The 16,534-nt window shown below is 43.6% G+C and overlaps 1 protein-coding gene across 1 annotated transcript; it reads right to left on the bottom strand.

Annotated features, from left to right (window-relative positions):
• Window positions 1–1,967: 1,967 nt before the first annotated feature.
• dctn4 (dynactin 4) lies at window positions 1,968–16,043 on the bottom strand (the record flags this gene model as incomplete). The annotated part of the gene is made up of 13 exons (XM_080841240.1): window positions 1,968–3,133; window positions 7,388–7,485; window positions 8,467–8,574; window positions 9,038–9,092; window positions 9,211–9,284; window positions 10,002–10,111; window positions 11,643–11,755; window positions 12,114–12,187; window positions 14,331–14,438; window positions 14,646–14,689; window positions 14,856–15,034; window positions 15,141–15,211; window positions 15,909–16,043. The coding sequence occupies 13 exons, from the start codon at window positions 16,041–16,043 to the stop codon at window positions 2,920–2,922; spliced, it is 1,383 nt and encodes a 460-aa protein (XP_080697366.1). The 3' UTR covers window positions 1,968–2,919.
• Between the last annotated feature and the right edge of the window lie 491 nt (window positions 16,044–16,534).

A 16,534-nucleotide genomic window follows, 5' to 3' on the forward strand; every position in this document is an offset into this window, starting at 1 on the left:
ACACACACACACAGTCAGTGCTTCATGAGCTCTGATCATTGCTTACTCCAGAGGAATGTTTCTTGCTTCAGTGGTTGGTGCTGGAAGTTGTAGAGCAGTTCCTGTGATTACAGGGGGGAGATTTGAGCTGCTCTCCCTCCGGTCTCTCCCCCCTATTGGCTGAAGGTCTCGCTGGGGTTCAGAGGGCCGCAGGAGGAATTTTGTTTTGCCTAAACTGTGCACTTGAAATCACCCACAAGCTTTCACAGTTCAGCGACAAAGGGCAAAAACTTGCTGTCAAGGCTCCACCACTGCGTCATTAAGCAAACAGATACTGGAGACATGACTGAGGGCCTCGCTCTCTCTCCCTCTCTCTCTCGCTCTCTCCACACCCGCACACACACACACACACACACACACACGCACACACACACACACACACACACTCGTCATGCATACAGCACCCTCTCACAGTCACAGACACATGGAAAGAAGAGAAAAGACTGACAGGCTTCGTGGAGGGTTCAAAGGCATGAGGGACGAGGGGGCAGCCATGATAAAAGCAAAGAAGCTTCTGCCCCAGGTGGTTGATATCACACAGAGGACATAACTTAGGCTGCGCGTCAGTGAAAACACATCCCACCGCACCCTGCAGCCCACAACACATGTTTGCACGCTCTGTAATAAAGTTAGATTTCGTTATACGTGTAAGCATACACACTGAGTGTGTGTGAGAGAAAGAGAGACAGAGAGAGACACAGAGAGAAACATTCAGTGAGTATGAGAGAGAGAGATATCACAGGGATACATGGAGTAATAAATAGCACATACCGCTGAGAGTCTGATCGACTGCCTTGCAGTTGACCTGAGCAATGAATCCTTTTTATTAAGCTCTAACCCTAAGCATCATTTATTGTGGCTTTAAGTCTTAATAGTTTCTTGTGAGATGTTACCGGCCCATGTTATATGGATTTGAGTTCGAGTTTTGTGTAGTCAGCTTTGTGTTGCTGAAGCACATTACTATCCCATGCCCACAGGATCATGCTATCAAATGTGGCAGTTTGACTTGAGCTAAACAACCCAACTGGCGTCTGAGAAGGCTATTATTTGCACTGCTTTGTGAAATGTTATAATGCCAGACGCCAAAAATGTTGGGCTATGCAATATGCGCACTGGGCAGCTAGGATATTGCCTGAGGTCTGGCGCTCCATGGAATCCCGGGAAATTAGTTTATAAAGACTTTCCCATTCCAAGCTCTGCGCACTGCCAAACGATTGGCCGGTTATTTACGAGACGCTAAACAGACTCACTTCTGTTAGTTCTCTTCGCGAGGCAAAATCATTTCAAGTGACTCATTCACATGTAAACCTGAACCTCGTTCATGTTTCCATTGCGGTAGGGTTACATTCAGGATTAATCATTCAATTAATGAATGTGGCGCTAATATATATATATTTTTCATCTTAAATAGCCTACTAATTGTAAGAAACCCATTCGGGTATGGACAAACTGCGTTACCTTTGACATTTGTGAGAACTGTAAATTATTTGATAAAGACCATGCGTTAAATGCTAACTTAACTACTGCTTCCTTCCCCTGACGAATGCATACTGCGTGATGATTATCTGGCAACATGAAACATGGATGCTTGTTCACATCTGCTGCTTCTAAAAATACACAATAATAGGTCCAGATTGCCATATGTGTGCAGTTTACTGCACGCAGTTCTGCGTGCCAATGTTAACAAAACACTCACGACTTGCGTTCGCTGAGAATAGTATAACCCCCTTGACCGTGGAGCTCACACGGGCATTACATCCATGAACTTCATTATGACAGCAATGGACAGTTTCATCTTAAACCAGTTCAGCAGTCTGAAATAAATCCTGTAGTACGCTGCTGACACCATGTGGAAATTACAGGTACTGCAATAAAGTCCAGACTCAAATGCTGCATGTAGGGTTTTATTGATTAAAAGCAGAAGCCAATTCATTTGCAAGTTTTGCCACCAGATGGGGCACAAAAACGGCAGAATACGCGACAAATTTAATGACAAATCGTCTCTAAATTATCTGCAATCACAACAGTTTTACGTTGACATCAGAAGGCAAGGAATGCTGAGATTGAGGACAATGTCTAAGAAAAAGGTCAAAAGTCAGCAAATATGCCTAATAAAAGCTTTCACAAGGTGACTTGTGGGGGAAACCAACAAAGAGGGGCCGCAAGCTACACAGGCAAAAAAAAAAAACAACAACATATAAACATATTCAATAACCATATTCATTCATCTGCTCATCTTAATACAGGCCTTCTTCTTTGAAAAATGTGTTAAACAAATAAGGCAAAATTACCAACAAAAGAACATGTATGAAAACGGTTGTTTTAACAACATACACTATCGCTGTATAATCATAACTATACTGCTTCAAAATCTCACCTTCGAAAAAAATCAATAAATAAAACAAAAGAAAGAGAAAAAAAAACCTTGCTGATGTCATTTCACTCTCCAGCATGGATCCAACCGGACCTTGCCTCACCTCTGAACACTGAATGAGCTTCTGTTCCACTAGCCGTCTCCTCTACAGCCTCCTTTGTGTTTGCTAACAATAAACTGTGCGAAGAGGAACAGCGCCATTGCACTCTAAAACCCTGTGGCAGGATCCCCTCTGCCAAGGGCACAGGACATGACCAGTACAGGACACAGCAACTGCATGCAGTTAAATAGCTTCCTAAGTACATGTTGAATGACTAGCTGGCTAGCATGTAGCTGACAAGGTCTCTGGGCTAACAAGTAGTGTGTGATTTTGTGAGTGTTTGGAAGTGTGTGTGTGTGTGTGTGTGTGTAGTCTGTATGATTTATTCTCTCTGATATGTATTTGGGAGCTCACGTTAGTTGTGGTTGTGTGTGTGTGTATGTGTGTGTGTGTGTGTATAGTCTGCTCAGGGTGCCAGAGGCCCCAAGCTCAGCTCCACATGGTGTGTGAGCCAGACGGCCTCGGTGGGGGCGTCGCCTTCCTCGCTGGGCCGGATGGGCGCGGCCAGGTTGCGGAAGTCGTGGCGCATCCGGAACGCGACGGTGACGTCGCCCTCCTCGCGCTGTGGCACCACCTTGATGAAGAAGCCCATCTTGTTGGACTTCCGGAACGCCACCACACTTCACACGGAGAAGAAAGAAAAACATGATTATTGCCAATTCCCGTACTCCCAGAAACTGGATTAGCAATGAAAAAATAAGTTTTGTTACACAGAGGTGCCACTCACACACACACACACACACACACACACACACACACACACACACACACACACACACACACACACACACACACACCTAAGTTGACTTTTCTTTCTTTCATCATCCCATGTGAAATGCACAAGGGCAACTCATTGTGGCAGGAGATTTGGATCAGGTTGTAGATGGGCTGCTTGATAAAAGCAAATATTCATGGCACTCAAACCCAGAGGACGGAGCTGCCTTTCACAGGCTAATAGAGGACGACGGGTATGATTGATGTGTAACGATTAGTTCAATACAAGGAAGTCCAAGGAAAAAAGAATGTAGTCCTACTCAAGAATTTATATTACTTTGATCTCCCAGAGCCATCCTTATACTGTCATAACATTAACATTATCTCTCTGTCAGACCATGCCTCTGTTGAACTTTTATGGAACTGTATGAATATAAAGAAAGACAAACTTTGAGGAGGCAGATGGAGAAGGAGTTCAACTCTGCTGAAGGATGAGGCATTTGCTAAAGGCCTTGCTGAACATTGGTCATCATTTTTTCATCATTCTTGTCATCACTTTTTCTGAGATGAATGTGGGTAGCACAGACAGCATGGAGTCGGTGTGGAAAGCATCGAAAACATCAGAGGCAAGATTATCGCACAGGCTTCCAGGACATTAAGAGAAAGTATTGACTGGAAGCAGAATCAAGTGAGAAGGAAAGGGAATTGGCCATACATCATTCTGAAAGCCTATTTAAAAACATTTGCAAATATAAATTCAAAATCCATAAAAAATGAACAATAAAGAAGTCAGAGTGTGCTCTGAATGTTCTATTTCGACTAAAAGGATAAAATAACAAAGCTTCGCCCACATACTTCCTGGGGAATCAATGATATTTTTTTTTAAGAGTTTTATGACAATCTGTAAAGATCGTGTCACTCCAAATAAATTGTTGCAGCAATAATGTTTTCTTTGCTCAAATACACCTTCCAAACATATCTTCCGAACAAGCAGCCTTTCTTGATGAGCCAGTTACACAGGAAGAAAAGAAAAATGCCACCTTGAAACCAATGGATTCCCCATAGAGTACTGCAAAAAACATATATAATAACTCCAATACTAACTAATGTACTTCAGGAGGCTTTTCAAACTTCCACCAACACTTAACAAAGCACTTATTTCATTGATTCCAGATAAAGGGAGAAACCATGCAGACCCTGCTCATTTTTCAACCAATCCGCCTCATTAAAGTTGACAGGAAAATATGTGCTAAAGTACTAGCTCTTAGGCTAGACACGATTTTGCCACACATTATACATACTGATCAACACCTGCTACCGTACGTGTCAACACCTTCTACTGATAAACCATGAAGGCCTATACACTTCCTTAATAAACTCTTCCAGCACAGTGTCAATGGCTGCCATCTAATTGGATGCGGAGAAGCCCTTTGACAGGGTTGAGTGTGTTTTTTTTTTTATGTGGCCCTGTCGAGGCTTGATTTTGGTCCCGGTTTTAATAAGCTGGTGAAACTAATATATAAAATAAAACTAACACTCCCAGAGCGGCATCCATGATCAATGGTCTTATTACTCATTCTTTTATCTTTCCAGAGGAACACAGCAAGGACGCCCCCTTTCCCCACTCTTATTTACAACTGCCTTGGAGCCGTCAGTGGTGGCCATCAGAGCAAACCCTGCCATTGAAGGAGTCGGGGGGGGGGGGGGGGGTGGAGGCGGTCATATGCTGGTCATATTCTTCTATTGACTCGCAATCACAAACATGTCTTAGTTATCAGGTTATCAAGTCAATTGGAAAAAGTCTGACGCAATGCCAATCTCTAAACATTGTTGCCCACAATTAACAACACAATATACCTTTAAATGGATTCCAGTAAGGCATGGCATACTGTGAGATTTTAGCATTAGTCTTTATGTGAGTGTGATTTTCTTTAAGGAAACAACTGTATGGGGTGGTGGAAGTTCCTTTCTCATGTTAAATGTGCTGCTATGCTAGTGGGATCCTTATGGAATACCACTGAAAGACTAAGAATGTTCTACACGTGTTCTTGTCGGGTGAGTCTGAAATACTGACGTAGAGATGGCCGTGCAATGGGGCTTCTGGACTCCAACTTAAGGAAAGAACTGAAGCCTTCCTGTCTTTGTATGGTCTGCTTTAGAGGCCAGCCTAGTGGGACTAGAATCTTCTGCGTTTGTACAATAACTAATTTATTTGTATCCAGGTTTGTGTTGATATGTGTATCTGTTTCTCTGTCTGGTGTATGCCTCTGTAGTAGTATTATAGTACGGACATTCAAGGTCCGAGAGACTGGATAACAAATCTGCTCTTGACTGCCTGATGTCCGGAAAGTTAAAATATTCACTTAGCTTCATTGTGTATTTAGGGACTCTACAGGTTACTGTATTGAGCGCACCCGTGTATTAACTGAAGTTTATTCAGTGTAACGTGCCTGGCCAGCTTCATATTATGGCAAGTTCATATTCACTTTACTTTCAAATTAGTTCATTTTTTATGCTAGCAACTACATCCTGTTAAGATGGTTCCCTAAGCTAGGGATGGCTGGAATAGTTCATAGCCAGGTAAACTGGCATGAGACCTCCTATGTTTTACACGTGTCCCGCTTAATTAAATAAAGTCTGGTGGGAATATACGACAGCCGTTCCTTTATCATTATGGAAGAGTGACCGTGACTAGGTGTGAATGAAAATGTGTTATCTATCCTATGTTGTTTTACGTAAAACATTAATGGGATTCATATGTTAAAGACAGTGAGAGAGAGAGAGAGAGAGAGAGAGAGAGAGGAAAAGAGACCGAGAGAGAGACCCATTCACGCTCTCCCCATATTAGAGGGCTGCAGAAATGAATAGTTGTGAAATTACAGTTAAAAAATAAAACAAATTAAAAAATAAAAGATTTGAGGACGTAACCTCCTGATAATCTGCCCTTATCTAAGTGATTGGGTGCATATTGATTCAGCTGCCAAGGTAAAACACATTCCCAACACATGCACCTATCTCACGGCCTTATCACTTCTGTTCAACACACAAATGACTGAATGAGACACACCCTCTTCTCTCTCCTTTCCATCACTCTACAAGGCCATAAACGATGACTTAAATACTATATAAACTTAACAGAATATATAATAATAGTAATGTATGATCACATTTCTATCATATTCTCGCTATAGTATTCTATACAAAGGAATACGAACAAACTGTTCCACTGTTTCTTGGAGCAATGTCAGTTGTAAGCACAAATAAAGATGTTAGTGAAGTAAAAAACCAACTGGGTCGGAGCTGCTATCCTGAAAAATGTTCAAAGGTATCCACTCATGTCCATCGCAGTTTTGTCTGGACGTTGTAGGCGAAGATTGCGGTACTGGGAATAGTTATCAACAACATTACTTTTAATCTAATCTAATAATAAGTACTCCAGTAAAAGACTGTAGACATTTGTCACATGCACTGTGGCAAATATACAAATGCAAAATTCATGAGTGTTTGTGCTGCATTTGTTTTTCCTGATGTGGTGAACGTTCCAGTTAGGCGTAGTTAACATGCGACAGAAGATAGTCTGTTTTTGTTTAAAAATAGAAGTTTTACCTAACCCAAAGAATGCACCATATTGTTTAATATTGCTGGTTCAAGTTGCAGTTTGGTTGATTTAATGCATTGGTGACTTTGGGCCTCGCGTGAGTGGACCAGCGCATCTTTACTAGGCATAGAACTCTTGTCAAGTTGCATGACAGTTGTATTGGTTATTCAAAAACTGTTTCCCAGTAAGTTCCTTTTAAACAGTAAGGGATTCCTTTCCATTTCAACGGTTAGCAATTTCACTGGCCCTAAAAGCATTCTGGATGTGCATGGTTCATGGGGGCAATGGGGTGTGTTGGGGTTGTGTGTTGGGGTTGTGTGAGGGTTGTGTGAGGGTTGTGTGAGGGTTGTGTGAGGGTTGTGTGAGGGGTTGTGTGAGGGGTTGTGTGAGGGGTTGTGTGAAGGGTTGTGTGAAGGGTTGTGTGAGGGGTTGTGTGAGGGGTTGTGTGAGGAGTTGTGTGAGGGGTTGTGTTAAGGTTATGTGAGGGGTTGTGTTGGGGGCTGTATTGGGGGGCTGTGTTGGGGGGTTGTGTGAGGGGTTGTGTGAGGGGTTGGTCTCTTACTCTGGGTCATCCTGGAAGTCTTGTGGTTCAGCCAGTTCATCATACTCTGCGGCCGCATCCTTGCCTGCCAAAACCAGCTCCTTTGAAGGAACCATAACCTGCAGACATAAATACACAAACGTGACACAACAACTCCATAAATTCACATATACCGGTCCGGTACATACAGACAGAAATGTACCATTAGTCACTGAGCAATATGAAATTTCAGCAAACACACACACACACACACACACACACACACTTCTGAGGCTGCTCACTGAAAAAAAAGGATCAAAAACTCAACCAAGCAGAAACCCTTCTCACTCCAGCAGAGCTGCTTCCCTGGTTGTATTGATGGAAGCGTAAACACTCCATGAAATAAACTACAGACTTATGGGCCCAGGGCAAACCTCTGCATTAGCCTTCACACACCATTAATGTGCTCCATCAATAAGCTGTGTGTGGAGGTCCAGGACAGTTAGATAAGAATCCCTCCCCATGCTTGCCTCCACCCATGTGTGTGTGTGTGTGTGTATGTGCGTGTGTGAGAGAGAGTGTGTGTGTGTGTGTGTGTGTGTGTGTGTGTGTGTGTGTTAGTGAAAGATAGAGGGGTGTATACAGCAGGGGGTCAGGAGTGTTCGGAGGGCTGGTTTCAGCTAGTTAGCATCAGGCTAATATTGGGCTAGTACATTTATTTCCCACAGGCTGCTTTCAATAATGTGCCTGTGTGACCAATCAGGGTAGGGTTTTGGTTACTGTGGTCTCGGTCATGTGCTGTTTGCAAGTCATTCGATTGTCTCGATTGATCCAAGATCTTAGCTGACAGCAGTCAATTTCATACTTCCTGGGCTGAAGACGCTAGCATAACATTGGCCACTGAAGTAGCTAGCATAACATTGTAGCTAGCATAATATTGGCCACTGAAGAAGCTAGCATAACATTGGCCACTGAAGTAGCTAGCATAACATTGGCCACCGAAGTAGCTAGCATAACATTGGCCATTGAAGTAGCTAGCATAGCATTGGCCACTGAAGTGAACAGTAGTGGTAGTCCACTGCTCTCTCCAGTTCATGGAACACCTCCATGGTGTGCGGTACCTTGGCAGTGCTGTTGACGTCGTCGGGGTCGCTCTCCTCACAGGCGATCAGTGTGACGTGGGTGACGTGCTCCACTGGGTTGGTGAGGGTCAGCAACACCTGACTCTCCTGAGAATCAAGGGACACATATCAGACCATCAATATACAGGCATACCACGGCTATGCAGAAAGCTATATCATATTCATAATACCTACAATATAACATTTACAATGTCTGTTAAGTATCTAAATGTCTGTCCATCAATTCTACAGTACAGTCCAAAATTACATATAAACACAGCAGAGTTCTGATGGAAAAATATTGGTTGCCTACTTTTTACAATAGATTAAGTCTCTATTAAAACTAAACATACAAATAAAACAAATATCACAAGCAAAAATCTTATCAGCGTGAAAAACACTTAAAGATAGAATACAACCACACACATAAACAAACTAGGACTATAACTGAACCACAACTCTGGTGGAATAATGAACTGAAGAAATACATTTCAGCTGAAGCAATCTCATCTAATTTCTCAGTCGTATATGCCAAACACAGACAAGATCTTTTAATAGAAAAGTTGCTTGCCTTCATGTGTCGAAGGTTGGGGATGGACATTATTCTCACTTCAGGGATGTAACTCCTGCAAGGAAGTGATTGAAAAATGAAATATCCGATGAAGAGGATGGCCTGCGGGCTCCTCTGGCGAGATAAGGAGTAAATATTTGCGCGGAATAATGTGAGAATAATGCAATACTCACACAGCCACCAGCTGGATTTTGAACTTTATAGAAGTTGGATTAAACTCCGGCTTGCTCAGGTTGTGCTCACATTTCTGTAGGGGGAGAGAGAGAGAGAGAGAGAGAGAGAGAGAGAGAGAGAGAGACAGAGAGAGAGACAGACAGACAGATAGAGAGAGAGAGAGAAATAGATAAGTAGGTTTAGGTTTAATAGATAAGCTAGTCTGTGTGATATGATCTATTTACTAGGAGCCAAATGGCAGAGAAATTCTGCCAATGCAGTCACCGTGGAAACAGAGTGAGAGGTTTTGGTGAGTGGGCGCAGTCCAACATCACAGAGACAAACAAAAACACACACCTGCATTTTAAATCTATTATTAAATCGCAAAAGCAAAATCCACTATAAAAGGTGCTAGTTATTTGTGTGATGTTGCTGTTAGAAAGTTTTAGTCTAACCTAACCACTACTGTTGGGCATCATTTCTATTATGCAGTGGCACTGTCGTGACCTAGTCTGATGATGCTCCTGTATCAGAGCGACATGACTTGTGTATGCACCACATCTGCACTGTACAACGGTGAGGATCTTAACCACATGAATGGCCACCCTCCATCTGTTTCCATGGGAACAGAACAGTCCTTTTTCATCGTCACTAGTGTGCTTTCAGCGCACGTCAAGACTGCAGCTGACTTTGGCACACTTTTGATTAGAGAACTGAAAATTGGAACTCAGTGTAACAGCACTGCCTCTCAGTGTTATCACCTAGATTAGCTCTTGCCAGTGAGAGAGAGGTAGAGGAGGGGGTTACTGACCCTGCAGCGCAGTGAGCGTTTGATCAGGAGGTGCTTGTGTTTGGGGTGCAGCTGAGATGCCCCCGCCGGCTGGAAGTCTGGCTGGAGAAGCCTCTGCCGCAGGGTGGTCACTGCAACACACACACACACACACACACACACACACACACACACACACACACACACACACACACACACAATGAATAAGAAGCCTTTAGTTTGCAAGAGCATGCGAAAATGGGGAAGAGAATATTGAATCACACACCCTCACACACGAGCAGAACTGCCTCAGACAAACTAACAAACAGCTCTGCCTGTCGCTGCTGCACTAGGACCCTGGGTATACCTGCACTCACACACACACACACACACACACACACACACACACACACACACACACACAACACACCACACACACACGCACACACACACATGCACACACACACACAGAAACACACTCACAGACAGACACACAGACAGACAGACACACAGACACACACACACACACAAAACCACAAAATCACTGCTCTCGCTCACTCACACAAACATCTTCCCTGTCATACATATTTCATTCACACCTTCACCAGAATGCATATTACATGGCCCCAGGACACGCCAAGCCCGTGACTAAGACTGTTAGTGGGGTCGAGAGAAGGGGAAGAGGGCATGGGGGTAGACCTTCGTGAATCTTTGCAGGGGGCACGGTGAGGGCAGGTACCTTTACCCCATCACACATGCAACCCACTGAACACGCATGCAAACCCGTAAAAACCACAAACGCACATCAATGCAGCGAAGGGAAGCGCTCACCCTTTCAACCCCACTCTCTCTCTTAAACGAGTACTCCACTTCTGAGCCTGTGTCAGTTTGTCACACTACAGGGGGGACTGAACTGGCCTATTAGGCTGGATGGGGAGGAGGCACGCTTTGGGAAACAGGAGGAGACTGGGTGATAAACCTTTTGGGCTTAGTTTACAAGCCACCAGTTTAAGTGAGCATCTCTCAGGGTAGACATAACACAACAGAATCTCCCACCTCCTCTCCTCCCCTCTCTTGCCCTCTCTCCCCCCCCCCCCCCCTCCCCTCCCCTCTCTCCCCCACCCCCTCCTCTCGGCATGCACAGCCCTTCATCACCATCAAGAAGATGGCCACACCCTGGAAAGACGCTTATAAAACAGACTCATAGCCAAAGATGTCTGAGATTAAATATTTCTCTTGTTTGTAATTTAGGACTCAATGCACCACACACTATGGAAGGAACGGGTAAGGGAGGCAAAGCCTGGCCTGGCTCTCCTGTAAGTGTGATGTTGTGAGATGTTTCTCCTGTGGGAGCCTACAGCTTGATTACACTTTGAGTGTCCGCAAGTATGTGAGGGTTCGTTAGGGTGACGTTAATGACATCATCAGAGGATGCAGTTCTATGCAGACATCCTACTCGTACCCTCTCATTTCTTGTGACCACGCTACAGAGCACCAACTATGCCAAGAGCAAAAACTACGCCACAACTGTCCACAACTGTCCACAACTGTCCACAACTGTCCACAACTGTCCACAACTGTCCACAACTGTCCACAACTGTCCACAACTGTCCACAACTGTCCACAACTGTCCACAACTGTCCACGCGCGTCAGCCAGCCAGTGACTATAACCCAGGCCTTACCCTCTGGGAGGTTGACGGGTCGGGTGTAGTAGTCCTCAGGCAGTGGCTCCACCTCGTCCAAGGCCTGTGCAGGCTCAATGGTGATCTCTTTTTGATCCTCCCCTTCTTTAAGGCTGAAAGAGACAGGAGATAAGCACATATTTACAGCACTAAAATGAAAACAGATGTGCATCAAAAGGTTAAGAGGAAAACCATCACATGTACATCATGTGTGACATGGAGATATATATAAAAAATCTTGTGTGCCCACCGCTAGTCAAAGCACCACTGACAAGTGCATCATAAAGATTTGTTTGTACTGAGCTAAAAAACATGATTTGCCATTTGAAACTGGTAGATCGGAATAGCACGTTTGTGAGTACGCTGTGTTGAAAGAGACCAGTGTGGATACTCACGACAGACCGTAGATACTGTAGTATAGTACATGTTAGTGAGTGCACTGTGTTTAAAGAGACCAGTATGGATACTCACGACAGGCCGTAGAGACTGGTGATGGGAGCGCCTGACCGGTGCCTTTGAAGCCTGGTGCCCAAGCCATACTTCTCCTTTAGATGCATCAACACACACACAGTTGTTAGGCGCTTACATATGTACACACGTGCACGCAAACGCACACGAGTTGGTGTATGACAGTTCTGGCCATATTCCACATTTATCCTCTTAACAAATGTTTGTTTTATCGGTCAGGGTATTATAAAAACGTTTACCATGGCTTATTTCTGCGTAGTTGGCAGGTATACGTTAACGTCATTCAACCACAAGCAGTAAAAAGTATAAATTTACTACTACATGTGCAATATAAAATGTATGCACTGGCCAAAAAGAACAAATCAACCACTGTAACCATAGCAACATGCAAAAGGGTAACTTTTATAACTTTCATGCAAAGAAAACACATTGCGACCGAGACATTTATGTGCATAATTGACCAATTTAGCGAATAATTTCCACAGATCAATTTAACATGGATTATGCAAACTGGAAGACAGTGCAGAGCAAGGATGACACAAAAGGACAAAGGTGTCCAAGCAGTAGCTAGGGACCACGCCTCTTAACATATGGAGATAGTCAATACCTTTCCCTATTCTCCAAATACCATTGGAACTGTGCCCTGACTTGATTTGCCAACCCTGTCTTGATTATCGTTAGCCTCTTTCAACAGGACTGGCATGATTCCTTGATAATGCCTGAAGGTTATATTTGCCTTTGACCAAGTGGCTGTTTGATTTGGTTAAACAAATGAATGTTTATGCGACCATCAAATCTTTGTCAAATACCACAAATATCTCAAAGCTTCACAAAAACCAGCGAGTGAATAGCTGTACTATTCACTCGGTCACTGCATGTTTGACTGAACTTAAACAGAACTTCACACTGGTATCAGAAGGCACGGCTGACCAAGCAGTAAAGCAATGGAACAAAAAACCCAAATGAGGCCTCTTATGTAAAATTACATTTTCAAGGGACCATAGTATAAGCTGGATAATCTATTCAAAAGGTGTGCGTTTAACTATTTTCACAAACTCAATGGAGGCAGCCAATATTCACCCATGTGCATTCAAGTTCTTTCACACACAACTTGTCATGATTTATCTATTACATCTGCGCTTGGTATAAACATATAACTACAACATAACAATTTAAAAGGACCAACAGCGCTACAATGAATATATGTCCTACGTGTCATTAAACACATGGTAAAAGCTACATCTGAAAACTGATCTTATCCCTCAAAATGTTTTCCCAGTAATTTTCCTGAACGTCTGAAATACTACTCTGTCACTTTCACCTGATGCATTGTCAACCAGTTCTGCTTTCCTCAAGCCACACATAAAGGGGCTGATTGTGCAAATGGAATGCCTTTAGCCCTACAGACACTCATGTGATCAGCAGTGCCACTTTATGTCGAGTTAGATACAGTGGGAAACTTAAAGAAGTAGTAGAGGGGAAGGAAGAGAGGAAAAAAGACCCATATTCACTGAAAGAGACAGAACATTCTGCAGATTAATAATAATAGTTGTGAAAAAGAACCACTCACCACCACGTGAATAGTGTGTTGCTGGGATGCAAAAACCAAAATATCAGCGTGCACAGCACAAGCAAAGAAAAAAAGAGGGAGGGGGGGGGGGGGGGGAGAAAGAGACAGAGCCATGTGAAACCAAAGCAATCAAGCAGAGAAAAAAAAAACAACATCGAAATGGCTGTTTGAGTTGAGCTGTGTGGAGCTGAATTGAGTTGAGTTACAGCAACATAAGAGATGCAACAGTACTGAAGGCAAGAAGCTGCAAGGAGAGGTCAGCCTCAGAGGTCAGCCCACACTGTTGCCCGGTCAGTGCAGGGTTGGAAATCAGCCTTTTTTGTTTACACCGGAGAGCTTATTTACTATTAATGATACACACAAAAGTATAGATAAAATGTTAATTTCAGACCCAGCACTTCAAACTTTGTGGTAGTAAGTAGTAAACGTTAAGATTAACAGCAGATAAAACAAAGAAGCACATTTTTAGTGAAATCGTTTTCCAGGGTGAGATTACACATGCAATGTTTAGTTATTGTATGTCTGTGAGGTGATAGCCCAGGTGATCAGAGAAAATAAACCGGTGCTTTAATTTCCACTCAGTACATCCCATGCAGGTGAGAATCTTAAGTGTGCGGGGTCTCGTTTCTGGACAAACAGGGCAGTGTTACCGAGAAGGCCTGGGGCATGAAAGGCCGCCTCCTGGCCAGCTTCTTCCGGTCCCTCTCCAGTTTCTCTCTCTGGGCCAGCTGCTGATAGTACTCGATCAGCTTGTTGATCTGAAACACACACACACACAATCACATCCCAATCACACCACAATCACAAGCACTGTGTCATAACAGTAGGTAGAAAGAGGGCATTCATTTGTGCACGCGTTCTCATTTCCTGAAAAAGACATAGCTGCTTAGTCACGCTGCCTGTTACTGCTTCAATGTAATGTAAACTGTACATATACTTCTTATTTGTGTGTTCATGAAACCTACCCTCTGAGTATGTGGGTTCTCTGGTTCTTGCCATCCACCACTGGCTACAGGGAGACACAGAGAGAAAGAGATCACTAAAAGCCAAATATGAAACTTTTTCACATTCAATCAAATGTAAGGAAAGTGGGTCAGAGAGCCGGAGAGATAATTGATACAAACAGCCACAAACACCATGGCTGGTCCTATTAGAGGTGCTGGTACTATACTCACCAACGGATTTGTCAGCCATGCCCACATCTCGGGAGGTCCAGCGACAGAACCCACATGCCAGATAGTAGGCCTTCTTCATGGTAGTCTTAGTGGGGTCATCGGGAAGGGGGGCAGGTATGTTGGTGGCCCGAGTGGACAGAGTATGCATGCAACATGGGCAGTCAAAGCAGTTGGCACACCTGGGGCACAGAAAGAAACACTGTCAATAATACTGCGCTGTACCGTACCACTGTCTGATATTTCATTTGAGATTATTGCCATGATCCTTTTTATTTGAAGGGATACCTGTTCTTTTTAAGTTTTGCCTCTGCTGACGGCATATTTTCCAGGCAGCTAGGGCAGTAGTGTGAATCCACCTAGGAACAAGACCATGATGCTTAACATGCTCACATTACACAGTATTTACTAACAAACAAATGTACTGCTGTTGTTATATAGAAGTCTATCAGACAAACACTACTAAATGTAGGATTCCGACTGTAAGAGTAGTTGGTAGGTTGGAAAGGCTGTCTAATGTTTCTGAATGTTAGGCTACCCTTGATAAGTTGCTAGCCAGCAGTCTGGCTCCTGTGTTTTTATTCGGGTGTGGTGGCTAGCTAGCTAGCTAGTCATCGAGCTTACATACTACTCACATACTTCGTTATGCTTTTGCAACTTATATTGTGTAACGTCAAAATAAGAAACAGGTCTAAATATGAGATGTAATGGTATTAGAATGACGAAGATATGATACAGACAAAATACAATAACAGTAAAATAAGGCATCCTTATAGCCAATCTTTGTTGTTTTTTCCCCCAAGCACTAGCTAGCTACCTAGCTAAGTTAACTGAAAAATAAGCATGCTGGTCGTGACTAACACATGAAGCAACCAATAGAATAACTGTGCTGTGACGAAATAAATGAACAGACACATCGATAAGCCAATGGGTTCAAAGAACTGAAACTGCGAAGCGGAATCTGGGCGGGAGCAGATGTCAAACTACACTGGCTCGCTTGATCATACCGGAAAACTAAGAACAATTCTGATTGCATAAATATTTAAGCCAACTTACTTCATGTGACACACATTCCAGTGAACGCAATTCGCTGCAATAACGGCAGAAGTATAGTTGAGACAACGCGGATCGGATCTTTTTCTCTCCGCGAACTAGGTAGAGTACCCTGTCTGGCTGCAGAAGGGACGCCATCTCTAACAGACTACACCACGTAAAGCCCTACGTCACGTTATACCACAAGAACCTGCTCAGCAGTGCCCCTAGTGTTTTTCTATCTTGGTACTGCTCCAAGGGAATTTTGACATTATTAATTTTATGTTAACATATATCTATTTTCTTGTCAACAAGAAGTTATTAAAATAAAACGGCAAAGAGTAGTAACTACATACAAACTCTAAGCATTTTCAGTTAAACAACCATCGTCCCTGTGCCTAAGAACACCAAGGCCAGCAGCATGAATGACTATCGCCCGATAGCACTGACCTCTGTCATCATGAAGTGCTTCGAGCGGCTGGTCAAATCATTCATCTGCTCCTCACTGCCACCCACCCTGGACCCTATGCAGTTCGCGTATCGATCAAACAGGTCTACAGACGACGCCATCGCCCTGACAGTGCACACCGCCCTCTCCCACCTGGAAAAGGGGAACTCGTATGTGAGGATGCTGTTCATTGACTACAGTT

The sequence above is a fragment of the Sprattus sprattus genome (genome assembly GCF_963457725.1).
Source record: "Sprattus sprattus genome assembly, chromosome: 6".
Lineage (NCBI taxonomy): Eukaryota > Metazoa > Chordata > Actinopteri > Clupeiformes > Clupeidae > Sprattus > Sprattus sprattus.